This window comes from Sipha flava, unplaced genomic scaffold, assembly GCF_003268045.1.
Source record: "Sipha flava isolate LNK unplaced genomic scaffold, YSA_version1 271_pilon_pilon, whole genome shotgun sequence".
Taxonomy (NCBI): Eukaryota; Metazoa; Arthropoda; class Insecta; order Hemiptera; family Aphididae; genus Sipha; species Sipha flava.
In genome coordinates this window covers 209,015-233,827 of record NW_020272935.1, presented here as the reverse complement: position 1 = coordinate 233,827, position 24,813 = coordinate 209,015, and the positions used below count along the sequence as shown (strand labels likewise).

At 28.3% G+C, this 24,813-nt stretch overlaps 1 protein-coding gene across 1 annotated transcript; it reads left to right on the top strand.

Annotated features, from left to right (window-relative positions):
• The first annotated feature begins 2,357 nt into the window (after nt 1-2,357).
• Nucleotides 2,358-3,441, top strand: LOC112685268. The gene is made up of 3 exons (XM_025557104.1): nt 2,358-2,641; nt 2,721-2,950; nt 3,083-3,441. Exons 1-3 carry the CDS (start codon nt 2,358-2,360, stop codon nt 3,439-3,441), a joined length of 873 nt encoding a protein of 290 aa, XP_025412889.1.
• The last annotated feature ends 21,372 nt before the right edge of the window (nt 3,442-24,813 follow it).

Genomic DNA, 24,813 nt, shown 5'->3' with positions numbered 1-24,813 from the left:
AACATTAATCATGATAATTAGTATCGGTTACTTAGTAGAACTAGAAACAAGCCAAGATGACATAGTGAATTTGTGTAATATCTTTGAATTGAAGCAGTATTAGTTAGAAACTGAAATTCGTTTGATAAAACAAACTAATTCAAATCCAAAAGGAAAAAATTGTAACGAGTGGATTAAGTGGATAACTGAGAATGGTAGAGAGGATTTATTTTAAAATGTTTTTAAAGCTTTTAAAATATTTGTAACTATACCAGTTACAAGCTATCTTGCGAAAGGAGTTTTTCCAAATTAAGTCTTGTAAAAACAAAATTGAGGAGAACTATGAATCAAGATCGCCTGGATGGTTTATTAACTATCAGTATCGAACAAGAATTGGCAAGAAATATAAACTTTGATGATGTTATTGAGTGTTTTAAAATATTAAAACTATGTGAGAAGAGAATGGATTTATAAACAGTTAACATTATGTTTATCAATAATCTATAAATTATATTGTAATTAATCTATACATTATATAATTAATAATATTGTTTTTTACTTTTAATTCGTGTGGGTTTATTGTATTATTTTGACATGCTAATGATAGCTTTCAGTCGTAATTTATGTTAAAAAAAAAAAATCTGATATCTATATAAAACCTTTATTATTAAAAATAATAAGTATTGCTGTTTTAAAATGTCTTGTGCCTCCCCGGCCACCAAGGTCTGGACACGCCTATGCTATCAGTCATCATTACTAAATGTATATATACATTTTCATGAAAATAAATGAAAACCCCAGGTTTGATGTTTATACTATACAGAGTATTTCTTTTTAAAGGTAACACTAAATAATTCTGTCCAGTGATATCAGATTGATATGTGGTTTTCGGGAAGAGATAGGGAATATAAAATACACATTTATTGATGATTTTTACATTTTTAGATCTTTTAATGTGCGCATGCGCAATGCAACTTGCATTTTTTTAAATGGCAACAGGTGTTTTGAATGCCAAATTCAGATAGATCGAATTTTTTTAAGTCAATTTGGTTCTTTTTACCATAGCTCTAAAATCAAAATTGACCAAATGACAACGAGTAGGTAAAAGTTTCGATTAATATTATTGAATTTTTCCACAATCATACTAGAATTTTATGAATTATTATGAAATTTGAAATCTATTAAAGTTGCAATTTCAATTATTAATTTTATCATTTATTGTTATTTTTCGTGATACATGTGGGTAATTACTTGTAATCTCTAAGATTATTTTATTTGTAGCCTTTACTCAAATAAACGAAATTTATTTATCGTGTGCTAAGAAAGATATTATCTTAAAATTCATATAAATCTGACAAAAATAATTTATTATCAGTGTTAGGAATAGATAAAGCAAAATTTATCTAGATAAAAAAAAAGATATTTTCAAAAAATGTTAGTTTTTGGTTAATATTTCATATTCTAATAATATCTAAGAAGACTCAATTATAATCATTATTATCAATAGGTACCTAGGTTTTAATGTTTATTGTAGTAATGCAGTGTACCATTAAGCAGTATTTATATATAATATACAATATGATATGATAATTACAATATGATAGTTAATCACTAAAATGTTACATAAAAAAAAAAAAAATTAAAATTGCTCTGTACGTATCAGGATGAATACAGAATACATAAAAAATTATTTTAAGTTAACAATATTGTTTTCCATATAATATTAATTTGATGATTTTTCATTATTCCATAAGTAGTTACGACTTTACGAGTTCCAAGAGTGAAGTAACGACTATTCAGAGTATGAATATGTAACAATAAATATACATGTAGTATATACTAAAATCAAATACCTACTATATTTGGAACTTCCGTGGAAAAATAAGAAATTAAGTTTAAAAATACCAAAAATATTTTCCCGACATGAAAATACAAACAAAATGTCATACCAAGAAATAATAATTACTTATAAATAATACACAAATTATGATTATGAATACAAAATCTATATGTATAAAAGAAAGTTAGGTTATTTACAGAATTTATAATTCAAGAACGGCTGGACCGATTTCGATGATCTCTGATTTGTTGGATTCATCTCCGTACAAGAATAAAAATAACTCTAACCTTGGCAAAAATACAGATAATTATCTAGATAAGTAAAAATGTTATCTTAGATAAGTAATTAGATAACTTAGCGTTATTTATCTAGATAAGATAAAAGGTGACAAAAAATCTATCTAGATAATTCATCTAGATAAGTCCCAACACTGTTTATTATAACTGATAAATTATAATATTTGATTAAATGTTGTTATTGAAAGTCATTACAAGTTTTAAACTCGTATGTAATGCACGTATTTCATTAAAATTTAAAAATGGCAAGTAACAATGAAAAAGTTTATTTGCTTTTAGTTTATGGTGAATATCAGCGTAATTCACGGAATACCGCTAGACTTTATGCAGAACGATATCCTGAACGATATCACCCTCCTTACAATTACTTTGTCCGAATTGAATTGTTTTTGAGAAATAGTGGTAAGCTACCTGCAAGACAAGGTATTTATCGGCGAAATCAAAGACAGGTGATTGGAGAGGCAAACATACAGGACGAATCTCAGGTATTAGCATATGTTCAATTAAACCCTCGATCTTCGATTAGGCATTTAAGCAACGAAATTGGAATATCTATTAAAAAAGTTCATAAAATTTTGAAAAAAAAATAAACTACACCCGTATAGGCCTGATTTAGTACAAAAGTTGGTACCAGGTAATTCTAATCGTAGACTTATATTTATTGCATGTTTTATGGTGCAATTACACGACGATCCTAATTTTTTACAATTTATCTGTTGGACCGACGAATCTAAGTTTATCAACAACGGTATGATTAATAAACAAAATAACCGGTATTGGGCTGATCACAATCCATATTGGAAGACTGGTACAAATCACCAAACAGTTTGGGAAAGTAACGTTTGATGTGGGCTACTCGATGGAAGACTTTGCGTTCCGTATTTTTACGATGGTACACTTACTGGGAGAAAATACTTGGAGTTTTTAACCGATGTTTTACCTACATACATGGACAATATTCCATTAGAGATTAGAAATAATGTATTTTTTCAACAAGATGGAGTGCCTGCACATAATACAATTGTTTTAAGAGAGTATTTACAAAATAAATTAGGCAATCGATGGATTTGTACATACGAAGCAGTAGCATGGCCACCGAGATCTCCAGATCTCACGCTATTAGATTTTTTTCTGTGGGGGCATTTGAAGAATGTAGTGTATACAACTCCACCTTTAAATGTTCAAGATCTTAAAAATAAAATCGTAAATTCTTTTGCAGAACTTACAAAGAAACAGATATTAGCAGCTACTCAAATAGAAATGATTCGTCGACTTCAATCATGCATGGAGAATGATGGACTAAATTTTGAACAATTTATTAGATAGTTATTAGACATTTTTACTTAAAATAAATAATAGAAATGATTAAAATTATAAAAAATTATTATTGTAAATGTATTATTATTATAAAAAGTATTATTGTTGGTAAGGGTGTAAATTGTTGATCCATAGTCTAATTTTGATTTTATCAAGAAATTAAAAAGGATTAGCATTGTTTTGGGGTCACCTTCCCTTTAAAAATAGCTAACGAATTCAATTATATTCAGTGTTTTGGAAGAAATTGTTTTTAATTTTTTTTATGTTCTTTCCGAATAAAATTGTGGTTTAATGTTAGGCTTAATATGCGGAGACTTTTTGTATTGAGGAGAGTTACTCCTTACATTTTTATCTCTGATGCTTTGATTTTTTTTTTATTGATTGAATAAAATGGATTGGCATTTTGAGATTCCTGTCACTACTGACTATTGACTGATATTATTAATTGTATTTTTGTATAAGTAAGCTTGTAGTTTTGATATTTGATTCTGATCAGTATAAGTTACAGTTTTCAGCGTATAATATAGTTTTAACAGGTAGTGTTATGTATTTGCTGATATCATTGATAGATATAAAAAATATTGTTAAACTTAATGAATACCCTTGTGGCAATCCATTTTCAGTTTCAAAAGTCGATGATAAAGTATATTTGACTTTAACCTCGAAGTTTCTGCCTGTCAGAAATTTATGAATAAATGTGAGAATGTTGACTTTAAGATTCCATTTTTGGAGTATAGAAAGAACCATTTGTTTCCATACTGTGTCATATACTTTCGTGATATCTAGGGATATCATTAATAAATTATAATTTTATTCTAGTACCTCGCGTATGTTGATATGAATTGTTGTTAACGAATCTATGATTGATCGATTTTTGTGAAAGCCAAATTTATGTAATGAAAAAGGTTTCGTGTTTCTAAATGCCATGTGAATCTGGAGTTATAATGGTTTCGAGCATTTTGCTCATATAGTTTAGAAAGGATATTGATATATAATTGTGATTTAAAAGGGCATTTTCCAAGTTTAGGAATATAAATAATGTGTGATTTTTTCTATTGATTGAGGAAAAGTTTATTGATCCGGATAAAGATTTGAAGTAAAATGTTTAGAGATGTTTAAAACAAATTTTAAAGAAAAGAAAAAGGAATTCCATCGGTTCCGTTGCTCTTCTATTTTTTTCAATAAAGTGTTTAGTTCAATGATCGTAAGGGGAAAATTTATTGAGTAGTCTGGGTTATCAGCTTTATATTTGATTGGTGAATTAACGATAGTAAAAAATAATGTCAACAACATTGCAATTACAGGACTATCAGAAACACACTGGAAAGAAATAGATCATTTTACAACATCAACATCAATCTAGTAATATCATCAGGTAATGAACAAGAATCTATAAATGGTGTGGCAATAATTGTAAACAAACACATAAAGAATACAGTGATAGGATACAGTACATATAATAACTGAATACTTTCAGTAAAACTGCGAGCAACTCCAGTAAATATAAATGTTATTCAGGTATATGCACCTACTTCATCATCAACTGGAAAAGAAATAGAAGAATTCTATCAACAGCTAACCGAAGTGGTAAGAATGATTCCAAACAGATAGATACTCCTAATAATTGGCGATTTCAACGCAAAAATAGGCAATACCAACGCTGTTGAACATTTGAGAAACATAGTAGGAAAGTATGGGACAGGAATGAGAAATGAACGAGGAGAATTACTTCTGGACTTTTGTGCAGAGAACAATTTATTTATAGCAAACAGCAACTTCGAGCATCATATACGTCGATTATATACATGGCAATCACCATGTGGACAGTATAGAAATCAGATTGACTACATCCTATTGAGGAACAGGTGGAAATTATCAATAAGGGATGTTAATACATATCCGGGTATGGATTGTGGAAGCGATCATAATGCCCTTGATGCAGAAGTATGCCTAAAGTTACAAAAAAACCCAAAATCAAAACAAAAACCCTTTAGGTGGGACTCAGAATCAACTGATCATTACTCAAGAGAGGTAACTAAGGCTCTTAAACATAGGACAATGCAACGTAGTGAGGCATACAGTGCAGAAAAATTATGGCAATAATTCAAAGAAGCAATGATAAACTCTTCTAAAAGTATGTCCCACAGAGACCACCCAAAGAAACCATGGATAATAAGAAACATGTAGGAATTGATCAGAAAACGACAAAATCACAAAGTAAGTGGTATCAGAGACGAACATCAAATACTCGAATACAACCGCTTAAGTCGGATAATTAACCGAGCTTTACGGAAGTACAAGAATGACTATGTACAATCTATCTGCCGAGAAATTGAACACGCAAATAATGCAGAACCCAGAAAGATTTTTAAAACAATGTCGACTCTAACAAGAAATTTCAAACCACGTCACTTACCTGTAAAAGATGAAAATGGCCTAGCACTAATGACAAAACCAGAAATAATAAAACGTTGGAAACAATACTGTGAAAAACTTATGACATCTAATGACCTAGTATCAATAAAAATGGGTAAATTCAGAACCATCCTTAATGAAAAACGAAATTACTACAGCAATTCAAAATCACAAGTCACCCGGCATAGATAACATTGTGGCTGAGATGATTAAGGCTACTGATGAAAAAGGCATTGATGTAATATACGAAATACGTAATAAGGTATGGAATACTCGTGAATGGCCCAAAGAATGGTATGGATCTATCTACATCCCAATTCACAAAAAAAGGAGACAAAGAAAACTGCAATAATTTCAGAACGATAGCCTTAATACCGCATACCAGCAGAATTATGCTATACGTAATACAAGAAAGACTAAAGCCATACCTACTCAACCAAATATCACCGGAGCAATCAGGTTTCATGTCTGGAAGAGAGACAAGAGACCAACTCATTAACATCAGACAACTGATAAAAAAACTGTATGAATATAATGCTCCAGCTATATTATGTTTTCTAGATCACACCAAAGCGTTTGACACTATTAAATTAAGTTTACTGTGACATATTCTAGAGGAAATGGGTGTTCCAGCTCATCTTATAATTCTAATAAAAAATATTTATGTCAATAACTTGGCATACGTTCATGTCGAATCAGAACTATCAGAGAGTTTCCACGTGGAACAAGGCGTAAGACAAAGCTATATTCTATCGCCACTCTTATTCAATATTTATGGAGAGTGGATCATGAGAAAAACCACAGAAAACTGGAATGGAGGTTTATCCATTGGTGGTATTAAGATTTCTAACTTTCGTTATGCTGATGATATGGTTTTATTAGCTAGCACCGAAAGTGAAATGGCTATTTTTCTTGAAAAAGTAGAGGGGTCTAGTGCGGATGCTAGTCTCGAACTAAACAGAGCAAAGTGTTCAATAATGATGGTAGATAAAGCGGAAATTCTACCCGTCCACTTCGAATTAATCCCAGATATAGAACGTAAAGAAAATGTAATTTACTTAGGAGCACGCATATCAAGCAAAGGTGGTTCTGAGGAGGAAATAAAACGCAGACTAAGGATGGCCGGGTAAGCTATTATTAAACTGTCTAGGATATGTAAAAACCATAACATAAGGAAAGAAATAAAGATATATCTGATGAAAACGCTGATCTTTTCTATAGCGATATATGGCTCAGAATCATGGACTATCAATGCATCTTGCAGAAAAAGAATAGAATCTTTTGAAATGTCATCATATCGAAAAATGATGCGTACTCCATGGACAGATTACAGAACAAATGCATCAATATTAGAAGAATTGAGAATACAAGAAAACAAACGACTCTTCCCTTCAATACAACGTCAAATCCTAAAATATTTTGGTCATGTCATAAGACGAGATGGCCTAGAAAAAATAATTATTCAAGAAAAAATGCAAGGCAAAAAAATAGAGAATGTCCTCCTAGTCGGTTTATTGATAAAATCAAAGATTTAGTAGGAATCAAGTCAATAGCAGAAATCATACGATACAAGACCGGGAAGTTTGTAGAAATATTAGTAATAATCGTACGCTTGTATAAACTAAATGGTCACGACGTTCGAAATCGAACTATCGAAGAAGAAGAAGAATTAGCTTCAACTATTATTTTTAGAGTAACGAAATCTTTATTATAGTTTTCATTGCTGTTGTTCAACTAAAAAAAAAGTTCAAAGGCGTTTGCAATTTCTTTTTTGTCTATTAACGTTTTGTCATTGAAATTTGTTGTTTTTATTTGAATTTGTTTTTTCCTTTTATGCTGTTGATTTTTGACCACATTAAACGTGTGATTGTTTTATAATTAGTACTGGATGTGCAATTTTTCCATTATTCGATTTTACTGTTATTGTTTGTCATGAAATTGCTCTGAATTATGTGATTTGATTGAAATTTCGTTTTCCAGAAGCGATTTGGTGTTTTCTTGTAGTTTTTAATAGCCAATTCATAATTTTCATTCCACCAGGGATTTTTTTATTTTTGAAAAGATGGTTGATTTTTACCTATTGTGTATTCAGCGGCTTCGGTGATTATATTTGAGAAAGTTTCAACTATATTGTCTACATCAGTTAAGAAATTTGGTTGAAGAAGGTTTTCAAATTGTTTGGTTGTTCATACATTTTCGACCATTTTAGAGGAGAAGGAGCAGTTCGGATTTTGCAGAAGTCATTTGGAAATTGATTTTTATATTAGTTGGGATTTGAGTAGATTTACGATTATTGGCCAATGGTCATTGCTGTTATATGATGTTTGGGCGGACTAAAATATTGATTTTCCTAATAATGCAAATGCAATAGATAAATCGATAGCATAGAAACTATCGTGAGTTGCGTTATGTCTTGTATAATTTTCATTGTTAAAGAGAATTATTAAGTTATTCTCTAAAAGTTATAAAAATCTTATTAGTGCATTTAAGCAAAGAAAATAGTTAAAACAATGAAAATGTATTAGAAACGTTATTAATATTGTAAGAATATTGAATGAATAAAGCTGTTTAAATTGATTTATGTGGTTTAATGAACTTATAAAATTAAAAAGACTTATATAAAGGTTTAAATGATGGGGCGGATTTATAGGGTATGCCGATCGCCACCTTTAGGTTCCGAAATTACGGTCGAATTACCGTCATGTTTTCATTGTACTTTATATATTAATCATAAGTATTCCTATTCGCCCTCCCCCCCCCTTAAACAAGATTCAGATACACTACTGTGTAGTATTACTATAATGAAAAGTGGTTATCTCAACAACCCCGTTGTCTTAAATGCATAAAAATGATTATTACATTAATTTTGCGAAAGCATTCTAAAAACCATTGTGTGTTTTCGATCGTGAAACAAAAGTACAGTTACAATTTAAATATGATATAGTGAATGAAAATAATATATTCAACGTACAATAATTGTTTTTTACTACTGCGATGACTATATGTCATGATAGTATGACAGAGGTCACAAGGTTCGTTGAATTATGACACGAATAACAAAAAGTATAGTTATAATATATTGTTCTAAATAATATTTTTAAGTTTTGATCGACTTGGAGGCACTCTTATTCGCTATACTATTATTTACTATTATTTAAGACAGCTAACATTTTTTCTCCGTCGCAAATCGCATTTCTATTGTGGTCGGACAGAAATCTATTACCTGTGGTTACTAATCAGTTAATTTTTTTCTTAATTTTAAGTTCAGAGATTAAAATACAAAATATATTTTTGTACTAATAATTCTAAATAATAAATTAAATATAAAATTAAATAATTTTTTTTTATAAAGATAAATTTTTTTTTTTGTTTAACCTGTACATTTTACAAGACAAAAAAGATGGTATAAAATAGAAGTAACTTCAAACTTTAAATTTAACTTAAATTTATCTAAATTAACTTTATTTAATGATTTACAAAAATAAGTGGACTTCCCCTTTTTGGACGATAGTAAAAAAATGTTAAACTCGAACTGTATAAATCAAGAAAAAAAAATAAGAAAAATTGTGAATAATACTCTACATAATAACACATTTCGAATTCTTAACAATAGATAGTGTGTTTGATCAACGATAATGATATTATTTTACAATCTCCACCTATGAATGTCTTGGTGTGTATCATATTATACATTTTTATATAAATATATACACTGCGTTGACTTGTGTGTATTATACTACGGTTGTCCTAAAACCTATAATTTGATTTGAACATGATAATATAACATGATTTACCCGTCTTGGGATGTCTACACAATTGATGAACGGTGTGGAAAAGTGCCGATTTTTCAACGTAAAACTAAAATGGACTGAAATTTCAGTATTTAAAGTAGAGCATACTACCTATGCATAATTAGGAACATACAATTTTTTTTGAAACGTGTTGTAAGTCGCAATATAAATCGTAAAAAAAGTTGTATTGATTAATGTTTCACGGTGCGTAGATTGTTTTTGCGTAAAAGAAAGTGTGTGTATATAAATATGAAATACGCGCGTGAATCACGTTTACATACAAAAGTGAGTGAATTCCGTGAATAAGTGTAATTAATACGATCAAATTTTTGATTTGAAATTTAATCAAAACAATAGAATATGTGTTAGTTTGTTTGTTTATGTGTTAGTTTTAATTAATCAAAATTATACCATTTACAAAACATTCGAATAAAATTTCTGTAAAAGTAATGTAAATTTCTTGTACTTAGGACACTTAATTTTTAAGAAAAATGCATACGAAATCACTTATAAATTTGTAAAATTCTAAGTAGACAATTGAAAAATATGATAAATACAAATGTTATAAATCGAAAATTTAACTCCTTCTCAATTAATCAATTTTGAAGATAAAGCAACATTTTAAAGGTCAAGTTGCTAGAAAAAATTCACATAATTCAAATTTGAACTCAAAAATGGAGAATGCCATTTAAAAAGAAATTATTTTGTTGTATATGCAGAATTTTTTTTTTTTAATTAAAGATTTATCAAAAATAAATGTAATTTTATAACCTCTATGCATTACAAAAAACCCGAATTTCATACAAGGTCATGCGTTCAAAATATTTCATGTTACCTTTATCGTTGAACACGCTGATTAAATATGATATATAATCATCAACATTTTAAATTTTTTCAAAATCCACCGAAATGTTTTTCTGTTTTTACTTTTGCTGTTGTCATTTTTTTAACATTAGTCAAGTTTGTACTATATTGCATTTTATTATTTTCACAATTTGTGAACTATCCATTATATGTTTTTTTTTACTGAGTTACAATTAAGTAAATAATAACAATTCAATTAAAATAATAATATGTAGCCTATTAGTTACATAATATCAGCATTTAATATTGTATATTGATATTATTACACCAATTTCGACCAGTTACCCAACCATAATTTGAAATATTAATTATTATATTCTCAAATAAAGAAAAATCAATGAAAAAATGAAATAATAATTTTGAAAATTTTGCAATAGTAACAAGTTTTTCTGGTAATAATTCAGAATAGAAACACCAAGTGTTCAAATGACTAAACAGTCTTGGATAACTGCATAATTTCATCAGGGTTTACAGTTGATAATGAAATTATTAAATCAAATATGTTAACAGCGCATACGTGAAAGTATTAAACACCTTTTTTGATAGAACGCAATTGTGTAACAACGTTTTTAATTTTATGTTTTTAGTTCGTATAATGGACAACTTGTAAAATAATTATTGATCTATACCCTTAGTGAATATTCGAGGGTATAACAGCAGCTAGGTAGTTAATTTTGGTAATTATATCACATATTTTATTTTATCTCCATATTTTTGCTTCTTTTAATTAGTTAGTTTAATTAGTTTTTAATTTTAATAGTCATTTAGTTACCTTTATGTGATTATTGTATTTTTTTTCTCTTTAATCAGTTTTTAGTTTTCAGTTTTAGATTTTTAAATATTATGATTAATTTTAATAATTTTTATTTTTTATTCAGTAACCTATAGAAGTATAAACTCAGTCTATATAATATATATTATTATATAACTATAATAAACAATTGACAATGATGAAAATATAAAATATTTAAGAAAAAATAAAGAAAAAAAAGTATTTTCTAATTAAATATTAACTGTATAATGCTAAAATATTTTAATTATAAACCAATTGAACAATATAATAATTCGTATACAGATCCAGAGGCTCAAGTTTTCACATACCTCACAAAGCAAAGCACCGGCACTGCACATGAGTAAATTAAATGTAAAAAATCATATAGTATATGATAAAAGATTAAAAAAAAAGTGAAAATACTGATACTACGGCTCTAATTAAAAATAGTAGTAATAATAAATTTTATGAAAACTTTTTTTATAATATTAAATACAATTTATTTGTGATGAACGTAATAAAACTACTTTTAATTAATTGTAGATGAAGTCTAATTTAATTGAAATATTTACAATAAACGATTATCAAAAACGAATTGTATAATATAATAATATAATTGTACATTATTTTCAAAAAATAAGCAAACTAATGAGGTTCGATATTTGGCGTATAAATGTAAACATTTTCGGCTTAATAGACATCTGTTGACTATATAATTTGTTTCAAGATTTAAAAATAGCATAAAAAACTAAAAAATGTATTTGAATATAATATAATGTGATGATAGAAACTGAACATTTCTTTTGACCACTATAAATAAATGAATATAGTAATTTTTAATTATTATTTTACATAGTATAATTCTGTCAATGTTGGTGTATATTTCATTACAATTTAATATAAAAACCATTTTATACTCAACTACATTAATAATATCATGTGGATCAGATTGATTTAACTGATATGATATCGCACATCCATATCAAAACAGTAACAACTCAAAAAGTTGGTTTTTTTAGTTAAACGTACATTCGGATTCTACAAACCATATTACATAAATCAACAAAACAAGTTTATCTTTATCTTTAATATTCTCCGTCAGATGGCAATGTAAGTACATTTTATTGAATGAATGATACCAAGGTACCACCAACAAAACCGACATTCCTGAAAAAAGCGTTTTTTTAAGTTGTTACTGTTTTGATATAGGTGTGCGATATGATGAATCAGAATAAATTTTTATGCATTAATTAATATTAGTCGTTAGTTTTTTTTTTTTTTTTTTTTTTAAACAGTCACGTATTATAATTTTTGTTTAAGTAAAAAACGATTTTTTGATGTCATCATATGTAAATCAGTTTCTATTAGCGAAATCAAAAAAAACCAATATGAAATCGTGAACATTTTTAAATAACAGCCACTAATATCATATAGAGTATAAGTTGGCGAAAAAATAAATATGAAATATATCTGCAACAAGATTGCAACATACTCGTAAGATTCACACACAAGGTGCGGTACAATTTAATTTAATTATTGCCACTTCTCTCCTGTCATTTACTAATATTTGAAATTATATTCTTACGAATGGTATCAGGCTATTGTTCTAAAATACTTGTCCGGATTAAAACCGTAGAAATATATTCTAACCAGTTACCACGTAACTAATAAATAAAATTTCTGTCGGAACGATGTTTGTATTAATGCATATAATTTTTGTGCGTATATAATACAAAACAATATTTAATTGAATAAAATATAAAACACGTAATGAAACAATAAAAGTATTATTTAATATTATATATGTATCTATAAGTACTGTTATGGGCTACCATATATGGCATAACCATGTATAAATAGAAATTGTGCGTAGCACAACATTTTATGAAGCCGGTGGCACGTAACAGTACATATAATGTTACTAAGAACGAATTCTGGAGAGAAATCTAAAAGGAAAATTAAATTATTAATTTACACAAGTAACATAATATTTTCCTCCTAAGTAGTAAAATGCTTTTGGGTCCATGATCGTTAGTATAATTATACCAGATATTTCTTTTAGGCACTTAAGCTCAAACACAGACGGCTTTTTAACAAAATCAGGTATCAAAAAACATAGATACCATACTTAAATTCTACATATACTGGGAGTAAACGCATAGACTTATTATTTTAAAACTATAAAACCTAGTAAGTAAATATACATTTATTAAAAACAATAAGTGATTGGCGTCATTAGATTCACTTTCCATATGCTAAACATAACAATTGGTAACATAATCTTATGTATATAGATATTCGTGTAATTTATAAATGCAATGTTGCTCAACAAAATTAATTTACTTAAATGAGCGTCATTTTAAGGTCTTTACGTGTTTATACAAGTTAAAAATAAAAATTAATAGAAAAAACCTTGTTCCTTACCGAATTTTTAAGAATTCTGTTTAAATTAGTTATCCTATAATACCTAATATACAAAGTGAGACACGTTTATATTATAATACTTGTACAGCGATTTCCAAACTTTTTTGGGTCACACATCTCCAAAACAAAAAACAATTAATCACACCTCCCAATCAAATATTTTATTATTTAAATATAAACGAATCATTATCGATATAAAAATAAATATATGATAATAAAATAAACAAAAAAAATAAATATTAATAAATATTTACCATACGTCTCCCCCAATAAATGCTTGCGCCTTCCAAGGGACGCTCACTTCATATTTTAGGAACTACTGCTGGTATATCCGTTATATGATCATGTCTGTAAGTCAGAGGTGTACTCATGACGGCAGGGGCGTATTTAAGGGGTGAGCACATGAGGCCCATGCCACCCCCCCATTCACCGTATTTTATACTTTATTTATTATTGTAGGCCTTCTTATTTTTCACGCACGGGCACAGGGTGGAATACTGGAATATCAATATATCATGAAAATATGATACCATCGATTAAACGGATTAGCATTGCATAATAGGCACCCCGAAATAATTATAAAACCTGAAGAAGTAGTTGATGCATATGCTAATAAATACCCTAGACGTTTTCAGTTATTGTTATTAAAAAAATTATATTTAAAAATCTGTTTTATTATAAATTTGTGTAATAAAATGTGATGTTTCTATCAAATACTTATATTTTGATTATTTGGTTATGAATAACGACAGTTTTTTGAGATGAAAAAGTTATAACTATGTATACTTTGAACTTTTTGTTTGTACTTTCTCATAAGACATTTCTAAATATGCCCCTGTATGAAGAGGGGGTTTGGCTTCACCCCCTCCCCCAAAATGGACAAAACAATTATTTTTTTTAATTTTTCTTTATTGCTTTTATACAAAATTTATTTCGACAGTTAAGTTTTTTTTTTTAAAGGCCAGTATTTAAAAATGATTTGTATTGCATGATAATGGATGAGATATTTTATAACAAATTCAAATAAATTAAGATAATTTAAATGAAGAAACCTACGTTTAGAATAAAATTTGATGGATGAGATGACAAAAGGAGAACGAGAATTGAAAAGAAAGACTAAATCATGGGAAGAGTAACCAAGAGAGGAAAGTTTGAAGAATAATGAGTCACAGAGGAAAAAAAGAAAAGGATATGAGAAAATAATGTGATTTAAGTTACATACGGCTTCATGCGTGTAGAGAGTGAAAAAGGGAGAAAAATAAGTAAAAGAAATAATGAATGATTATGTTCAGATCCCGGAACCAAGAACAATTAGGGATAGATGAGGAGATAGAGAAAAATATTATGATATAATACGAGCATATTTATTATTATATCAAAACACTACTGTGTAGTAAAAATTTTAATATTTAGTAAAAATTATTATTGTGTTATATTACTTATCAAATGAATATGCTGATGAATACAAATTAATCTGTTTAATTCCATTCAGTTTCGCTGCCTATTTTAGACCTTATTATAATAATACCTCATAAAAAATACGGCAGCGCAATCTTTACTAAACCCTCAATAGACATCATATCCTCGGAAATGACGGAAGTAGATGATATTGAAGTCATAACGATCGACCTAGGAAAATGTACAGTCACATCTGTGTACAAGCCGCCAAACTCCTCATTCAAATGTACAGAACAACTCCGGAACCTAGGACCAGGGGCTAGAAAATGGGTAATAGATCTGTTTAGCTACATAAATATTGTACAAAAAATTCCAAAGATATAAAGAAAATCAAAAATAATCGCTCAACTGAAACCTGGTAAAGAGGAAACGGACCCAAAGAACTACCGACTGATCTCACTACTGTGTCACACCAATAATATATATGAGAAAATGCTGCTTAACCGACTCATGCCAATAGTGGAAAAATAATTAATCTTGGAACAATCTGGTTTCAGACCAGGAAAATCCTGTTCCAGCTAAATACTGAACCTATAATACCTAAAACCTAAATATTAAACACTATATATACGCAATGACTCAGCAATCGCAGTACAAGACAACACCTTCGAGAACATTGAGAGGAAACTATCAGACATACTTGACAAAATGGACGAATGTTTTGAAGCAAACACTTTACGTCCTAATCCATTGAAAACAAAATTTTGTGTATTTCATCTCAGAAACAAGGAAGTCAACTGAAAACTTCACGTGACCTGGAAAGGTGTAGAGCTAGTCAATAACCCGAATCCTAAATATCTAAGTGTAGTTCTAGACAGATCACTAACATATAAAGTGCACAGCGAAAAAAGAAAATGAAAATCAATACGAGGAATGGATTATTGCGTAAGCTAGTCGGATCTGCGTGGGGTACCGAACCGCACGCATTGGAAGTAACAGCCTTACCACTTTGTTTCTCAACCGGCGATTTCGCAAGCCAAGTGTGGGAAAGGTCTGCACACACAAAAAAAAAATAGACACAGCCTTGAATGAGACATGTTGACTCATCACAGGGTGCCTAAGAAATACTCCAGTAAATAAACTGTATACCCTATCTAGTATAGCCCCACCTGAAATTCGATGGTCCGTACAAGCCGACTGGGAGCAAACAAAAGTGACGAATGATGACCAGCATATAATGCATGGACTACAGGAAGACAAATACCGACTTAAATCTAGAAATAGTTTTATGAAAAGGACAAGATGCATTACGAAAAATCCCAAAGATGAGAGAGTCGAGAGATGGAGGGAAGAAATGGGAGACGAAACAACATGGATAATGCCAACGGAAAACCTCGCACCCGGATACAACAATAGCTGGATAATATGGGGAAACCTAAATCGACTACGAACAAAAGTAGGACGCTGTAAAGCCAATCTAAAAAAATGGGGCTATCTAGAAGACCCATCGGCGCTATGTGAGTGCGGTGAAGAACAAACAATGGATCACCTACTGGTATGCTGTGAGTGCCCAATTACCTGCAGTGAAAGGGACCTTGTGGTGGCAAACCAGAAGGCAATAGACATGGCCAAGTACTGGTCAAACAGTATATGACAAATTTTGATAGCGGAAATTCAAAATACCAAAGAAGTTACCCATAACTGATCTATTTACTACATTATAGTCTGTATATACCTATAATATTATAGTAGGTATTACTTTATTTTCATTTTACTTGTTTTATCATACCTAATTTTAAAAGTTTACTGTAAGTTCTATATTATGTTAATCTATTGTAATTTATTCTAGTGTAATGCAGCCTAACACGATATAAATAAATAAATATATAAAAATTAATAATCCGTTTAAAAACTATTTTCTGTTGTTTAGCAAGATGTATAAAATAATATTTATAACATATTTATTCACTCTCGTGGCGACCGTTGACCATGAATCATAGTTCGCCACTACACTGTTCCGTTATTCTAAATTACTCAATCAATTCTGCTCCGATTTTTTTCATTCAAAAACGTGTTTCTCGTTAAAAGTGAGTAGAGTGTTTTTGTATGTTCTGAGTCCATAATTATTCCATTACAGGGAGATTCAAAATATTTGACCGACAGACCTACGGTAAACTTTTTTGTTTTTTCCTGTAATTCCAAAAATGTAAAAATTTCATAGCACGGTAATTTTACCAAATTTAGGTAGAAAGTCCGTCTCAGATTTTTCGTTTTTCCCTTCTACACAAATTCGCACCAAACTTTTTCTTAAATTTTGGACTCAGTATGACACGTTATTCTTTTATGAAATAAAATCTTACTTCAATTCATACTTAAATAGTAGTAATTGATAGTTTAAGTTTCGTAGTCACATGGACTAGAGGGCTAAGGCGTCAGTGATAATAAAAATAATTTAAATTTAGGATAAGCTAGGTATCGTTTACGTTGTTGTTGACGTTAACATTGTCGTCTTAGCCAATTATCCCAAATGACTACATTTTACTACGATTAATGATATCACATTTTTTTGTGCAATTTTTAACAATTAGACTGTATGAAGTTTAAAACAAAAAAATTAACTAATATTAATATATTACAAGGTGGTGTTGTATTCTAAACTCGTATTCAGGTTGAAGTTTTTTTTAATTTTTCACATTATTTTATTTATTTTATTCATTATTTTAGTTCAACTTGAAAAACTAGATAACACAAAGTTCATTATGTATTTTTCTGTTTCACATTTTTTTTTTCATATTAATTATGTAAAAGCTAATGCTTTTAGTGTTTTAATTCATTTCATCAGTGCTCGGCGTGGAAGATAAACATACTATTCACTATTGCTAGGTTTATTAAATATTAATCAAAAATGGATTTGTTAGCAGGAATTGAAAGAGATATAGCTGAAATTGGTGTAATTTATCCAGTAAGATTTTGTTATAATGAACTGGGTGATTTCTATACTCAATTAGCTAAATTGAAAAGTTTGGCTATTAAATGTGGATTGGAAAAGAACACGATCATTATTTGATTTGTGCTTGGTCCAATGAAAAATGTCAATGTGGACCAGACTTGTGTATGTGTATTATTGCAAATTTTACATTTTTTTGATTTAAAGAAAAAATTAATGGTTATAAAGCAAAGATTATTAGTCAAATAAATATACATTTTTTAATATCTTTAAAAGCACATACCTGTATTAGCATATTTTCACTTAATCAATCGTTCAGAACTTGCTGTGTCATTAATTGTGTTTTTGACGAGGTTCAGTATTGACTGTGTTTGTTTTTATAAATTATTTTAATCATTTTTTAATGTGTCAAATGTATTTATTACTACCAATTGGTAGCACACAAATTCAAAAAAATTGTAATTGTATTTTATCAGTTATCAAACTAACAAAATGTCATCATACCACGTGTACAGCTCCGATTAAGAAACTAAGGCGATCAACCAAAGTAACAAAACAACCCTTATATTTCCATCGGGAATTTAATTATTAAACTGACATTACTTTCAAACACAGTAATGGATGCCGTCATATGTAAATCGGTTTTCAGCATTCAACAACATAATAGGAAAAACATTTTTGTTGACTATCTACTCAATCGTTATTTGACTGTTGTTATTTTATTTGTATGTAATGTGAGTAAACAGTATTTAATATTTAATATTAACCAATGGAATAAATTTATGAGTACAGATATTTTTCAATTCATGTTCAATAACACATCCACATCAAATCATTCAAAGCGAATAAAATTAGACAGTAATTTTTTTTACAAAGTTTGTGTAAAATCTGACTCAGTTAAACTTCAACTTAACAATAATCGAATTACAATAAGTCACAATAATTTTCAGCGTATACAATTTTGTAGCACATGTATTAATGCTTGTATCATAGAAAAATCAAATTAAACTTTTACCAAACTGTAATTAATGATGCGTACAAGGCAATTAAATATCAAATGTTATATTTACCACCAGAATGTATTAGATGTGATTTTATTAGTACATATATAAAAGATTACAATATTAAATGGACAATATGAAAGATGAAGATAAATCATTTACACTGGAATTGCAGTTATTGTATCATGAAAAATTTACCGAAATCATATTACAACCAGAATCAACAATTATCATAACTGAATGATTAATTTCACTTTATTATTAATAGATTTATTTTTCAAAATTGTTATTTATTATGTGTATAGTTTATATTTTTATCAATATTTTTCTTATATCGTATTTATTGTTTAAATTTAATTCACACTACACGGTTTATTTGAGAATAATTATTATATTATTTTTCATGTGTGGATAAAATAATTTGTACTTGTAGTAATATTTTTCATAGTTTATATTTATAATTTGAATTTGATTCATACTATATCGATTATATTTACATTATTATTATATAATTTTTTATTTTTAAGCATAAATTCATGTTTATTTCATAGATAAAATATTTTGTAATTATATTAGTTTCATGCATAATATACACTTTACTTTTTCACTCATACATCGTTTTCTTTAATACTATTTATAAAAGTGACATTTGATGATTTAAAATTCATTGTTTATTATATTGATTTGATTTAATGTTAATTTATCATAATAAAACTTAGGATTTCATAAAATATAGAAATATGTTAAAATCGAATATTCAGTTTAAAATTTTACTATCAAAATAAATAAGTAATAATCAAATCGTGCTAATATAATGCCTTGATTGCGAGATAAATGTAAGTGTAATTAAAATATGGATGGTTCGTGAATTATATAATTTCAAATATACTTTGTTATCTTTTAATTTTTTGTAGTCAAATTCATAGCAATATAATTCAAATGTAATAAATGTAATTGTAATTCAAATATAATTCAAATTTAATTGATGAAACAATATAAATCAAACTATGATTTATATGTCTCGATGGATTTGTCAGGATCTCACATGAATCGATCCATCATCAGATCTTGAAGGGTATTGAATGTGGAAATGATTGGTTCGTCTGATTTACTTTCTTCATTGAATACACATTTAGCGTTAAATGTGCATGTTTTCCATCTATTTAAAAAAAAGTTTAATTATTTTTACTGTTTTTAAGAAATAGTAAAATTAATAATTACCTATCTTTTGGTTCAGCTTTTGCCATGTCAACAGTTGAATACTTTTGGATGACTAAGTAATCAGTTGCAAACACCGGACATTAGCAGTATCAGAAACATCACATTAACGCAAATTCAACATTCAAATTAATGTTGCATATTATATGGAAACATACCTTGTATGTTTATAGTACACATTATTGCACAGGGGGCTACTTGATATTTTTAATTCACTTAATTCACTAACTTCTAGCTCATGCCCAGGACCTGATTTAATTCCAAGTATATTTTTCAAAAATTGTACTTATACTCATTCTACTTATACTCTTTATTGTATCTATTCAACCTGTCGTTATCTACAGGTATTTTTTCCGATGTATGGAAAACTAGTTTTATTCGCCCTGTACCAAAATTATCATCAGACTTGTCTAATATCTCCAATTACCGACCAATCTCACTATCTTCTATTATACCAAAGGTATTTGAATCTATTATTGCAGCAAAAATCATACCTCTTTTAGCTAATATGGCGATCAGCATGGTTTCCAGCGTAAAAAGAGTACTATTACTAATCTGCTCGTCTTTCAAAATTTCTTGTCTGATGCTCTTAAGACTGGTAATAGTGTTGACGTTATCTACACTGATTTTATCAAAGCCTTTGATAAAGTTAACTATCAGATTTTATTTACAAAATTAGAACAAATCGGATTATGTGGTTCCCTCCTAAAATGGTTAATTTCTTTTACCCAAGATCGTTTTCATATTGTTTCTTACAAAGGTTATAGTTCTACCCCAATGCGTATCACATCTGGTGTTCCACAAAGATCCCACTTAGCTCCAATATTATTCAATATATTTATTAATGACATACAATTTCAAAATTGCTCTAAGCTAATGTTAGCAGATGATATTAAATTGTTTCGTATAGTTAATTCACAACTGGATGCTGATTTACTTCAATCTAAGTTGAATACCCCATATGATTGGTGCACTAAAAATTATCTATCACTTAATATTAATAAATGTCAGATAATGACTTTCACTAGATCTAGATCGACTACTAGCTATAATTACTTTATAAATGGTTTAACTCTTCTACGTTCAACTGGTCCTATTAAAGATCTTGATGTATTATTTGACCCAAAGCTAAAATTTGATTGTCATATTCACATGATTATTAATAAATCGCATCAATTATTAGGTTTTATTAGTCGTAGTTGTACGGACTTTACCGATAAACTTGCTCTAAAATCGATTTAACATTCGTTAATACGACCCATATGTGAATATGGTTCTATTGTTTGGTCTCCCTACCAGACAGGTAAAAAACAAGATTGGAAAAAGTACAACACAAATTCTTATGCTACATCTCATTTAAATGCTCCATACCTAGAGAACCTCACACAACTTACAATCCGCTTCTTTCTTTATTAAACCTCCAGACGTTGGAAAACAGACGTATAAGTCTTGACTTATGTTTCTTGTATAAGCTTTTGAAAGGTCTTGTTGATTGTCCATATTTTTTAAGCCATTTAACCTTCTATACTCCCAATTTTAACACGTGATCGACAGACACTTTTCGTTTAAGCCTACAAGTTACTAATTATGCAAATATCACTCCCTGCAATAGATTAATGAAAGCTGCAAATAAATTTAAAATTGATATGTTCTGCTCACAAAATTTAGACTCATTCAAATCTTATTGTAATGATTTAATTCTTTACACATAAGCAGTAAACACACTATCTTTTTTTTTCTCTCTCTCTTTTTTCTTCAATAATTATTGTACATTGTTTATCATATCTTTCTATCTCCATAGACATACGAGTATTTACTTATATGTCTATGATTAATACTTTTAATTATATTATTACTATAATCATTATTAATATTATATTATTCTTCCTTTGTTTGATTGTAATGTTTCTTATATTATTACTATTATATTATTCTTACTTATTTGATTGTAATGTTTTTGTCTAATGTAACAGGGCCTAGCCCGTTTATTACTTAATAAATAAATAAATAAATTAGGAATCAGCGTTCGACAAGCGATTTTTATTTTTATTCACACGATTTATTCCGTATAATATACTATATATATATACATTTTGTATTGTATTATTATGGATAAGATATTAATTTATAATACTCCATTGGCTGTCACCCGTGAGTTATACTTCTAACCAATATTATATAATTAAATAACCTAAAATAGTTTTATTTTGTACTTTTGCAGTCGCTACAGCATACAACACTATTATGCTAATGATGTACTAAAATTTGAGAAATTATTATAAGTTATGGATAAAATTTTGTTGTGAACCCAAAATCGAAAAAAAATAAATACCGATTTCTGAAACAGAAAAAAAATGAATATCGATATTTGAAATCAAAAACGAAATTGCAAAAAATAAATAGGTATCAATATTTAAAACCAAAATCGAAATTTTTTATTTCGATTTCAAGCCCTGGTATTATTATTCGAAAAAGAGAAAGTTGTAAAAAGTTAGTTTTTCAAGTGCTTTTTTTTAACATACGCCTCCCTTGAATATATGACACTGTCTGTAACATGGGAAATACATTGTAATACTGACCTAATTGTACATAATGTTTGTAATTAGATAACTGGTTTCGTTTGCATAAATGTATAGGTTTGTACTGTTATTGAAAGACACTAATGGAGCACTTGTTCGTATAATAGATATTGTCAAATTGGTAATAAATTCTTGTACGTCACAATTAGAATAAATATGATAGAGAGAGAGAAAAGGAAAGAAATTTGCAATGATAAATCATAATTATTAATTTATATTCACGATTTTTAAATAACAAAACAGGTTTCGACCTTATGCACTTTTCGGTGTTCTAATTTGTGTAATTTCTTTATGCTTTACTGGTTCAAGCCTTTGCATAATATATCACAAGCTACTTAATATATAAGTCAATAATAAGAAAGAGAGATAGAAAAAAACAGACATTTTACATTAAAAAATATCTACCTGAACACAGAATGACAACGAAACTTAAATATGAATCATATAATACGCGATAGAAACTTTTATAAAGTTAATGTTTTTTTCAAAGACATGATATTTTATTAAAAGAACACAGATTTAATAAGTCGTATAATTTATATTGATAATATTATACTAATAGTACTTGGGCATATTTTTATTATTTGCTGTAATCGTATTTACACACGTTTCTATAATATGGTTCCGCATTAAATCCATAAATCTTACGGTTTTGAATTAATAGAGGGGAGAAACGCATGTATAATGGGAATCAATGTCAAATACTCGTACAACTATCTTTAAATTTAATATCCATTATGAACGATTATGCTTATTCTTATTACATAGAACAATAATCACAATAATTAGTATATACGAGTCCATCGTATATAAAGCACCGTATTTGAATATAAAAAAATCTAATATTGATATATATATATCATAAATATTTTTGTACAATTTGACTGTAAAAATTTAAAATAAAAATTGTTTCGCGTAAAATTAACCCTATAAATTATCAAAATATTTATGTGCACACTGAAAGCTTATAATAATGATAAAACTATAATTATAATAAAACTTATAATTATGATTTTCAGTGCAAAATATCTAGATATTCGGGTTTTTTTGCACTGTTTTAATCATTATTTTTACCATGTGAATAATAAATAAAAAAAAACTGCAACGAATTTAAAATTTCATTTTAATTTTCATCGTTTAAACATTTTAAACGAATAGTAAATATAAATAAATAATTATTAGTTATTATTTATATCGTAACTGTCGACTAGGTGATAAACGTTTGTTTGAAAACATATTAACAATTGCTTTGAACGTTGTGTAATTAAACAAATATAAAATTTATGAAAAAAAAAAATCGAAATATGTGTAGTTAAAGTAGCGCGGGATATCTCTATATTTGTAAGTGTTTTAATAACATAAGTATATTCCTATCATCATTATCAAATAACTTTAAATCATTACTAATTATTAGAGGAACATATATTCCGTCTGTATGATGTATAGTTTTTGTTTCTTTCCTACCCAAAAAATACGTAGTAGATATTCCTTCAATCGCCAATAATTTCATTCAACTATATTTCTGTCTTATTTGTACGATCAACCGTTTTTATAAATTTATTTTCGATGATTATCGCTATAATAAATGTTTACTATATGCTAGTATTCTACATGGTTCAGTATATATCAATTTAGTCCGGTCTGATCCTATTTTATCGTATAAAAATTGGTGCAGGATTGGTTTGGTCCGATTCCATATTTGTATGAAAGATTTCGGTCCGGTCCTGGTTTAAACTGTAATCATTTCAAATTGATCCAGTTTTTAAAATATAATCAGATCCGTTAAATTTGGATCAGTCGATTCCGGCTCGTTTAAATCCATTGGAAAATAATTTTAAATTTTAAACACATTATAACATAATTAACACATATATAACACATTATTTATAATAGTCCAAAATTCGTATGTTTTGACCGACGGGACAGTCTCGGAACAAACTATTTCAAATTTTCAGTCCGGTCCGGTCCCTTA

Coding starts and splice junctions, on each gene's coding strand:
- LOC112685268 (XM_025557104.1), top strand. CDS start 2,358: ATGGCAAGTAACAATGAAAAAGTTTATTTGCTTTTAGTTTATGGTGAA. Junction 2,642..2,720: donor AACCCTCGATCTTCGATTAG/GCATTTAAGCAA, acceptor ACACCCGTATAG/GCCTGATTTAGTACAAAAGT. Junction 2,951..3,082: donor TCACCAAACAGTTTGGGAAA/GTAACGTTTGAT, acceptor ATATTCCATTAG/AGATTAGAAATAATGTATTT.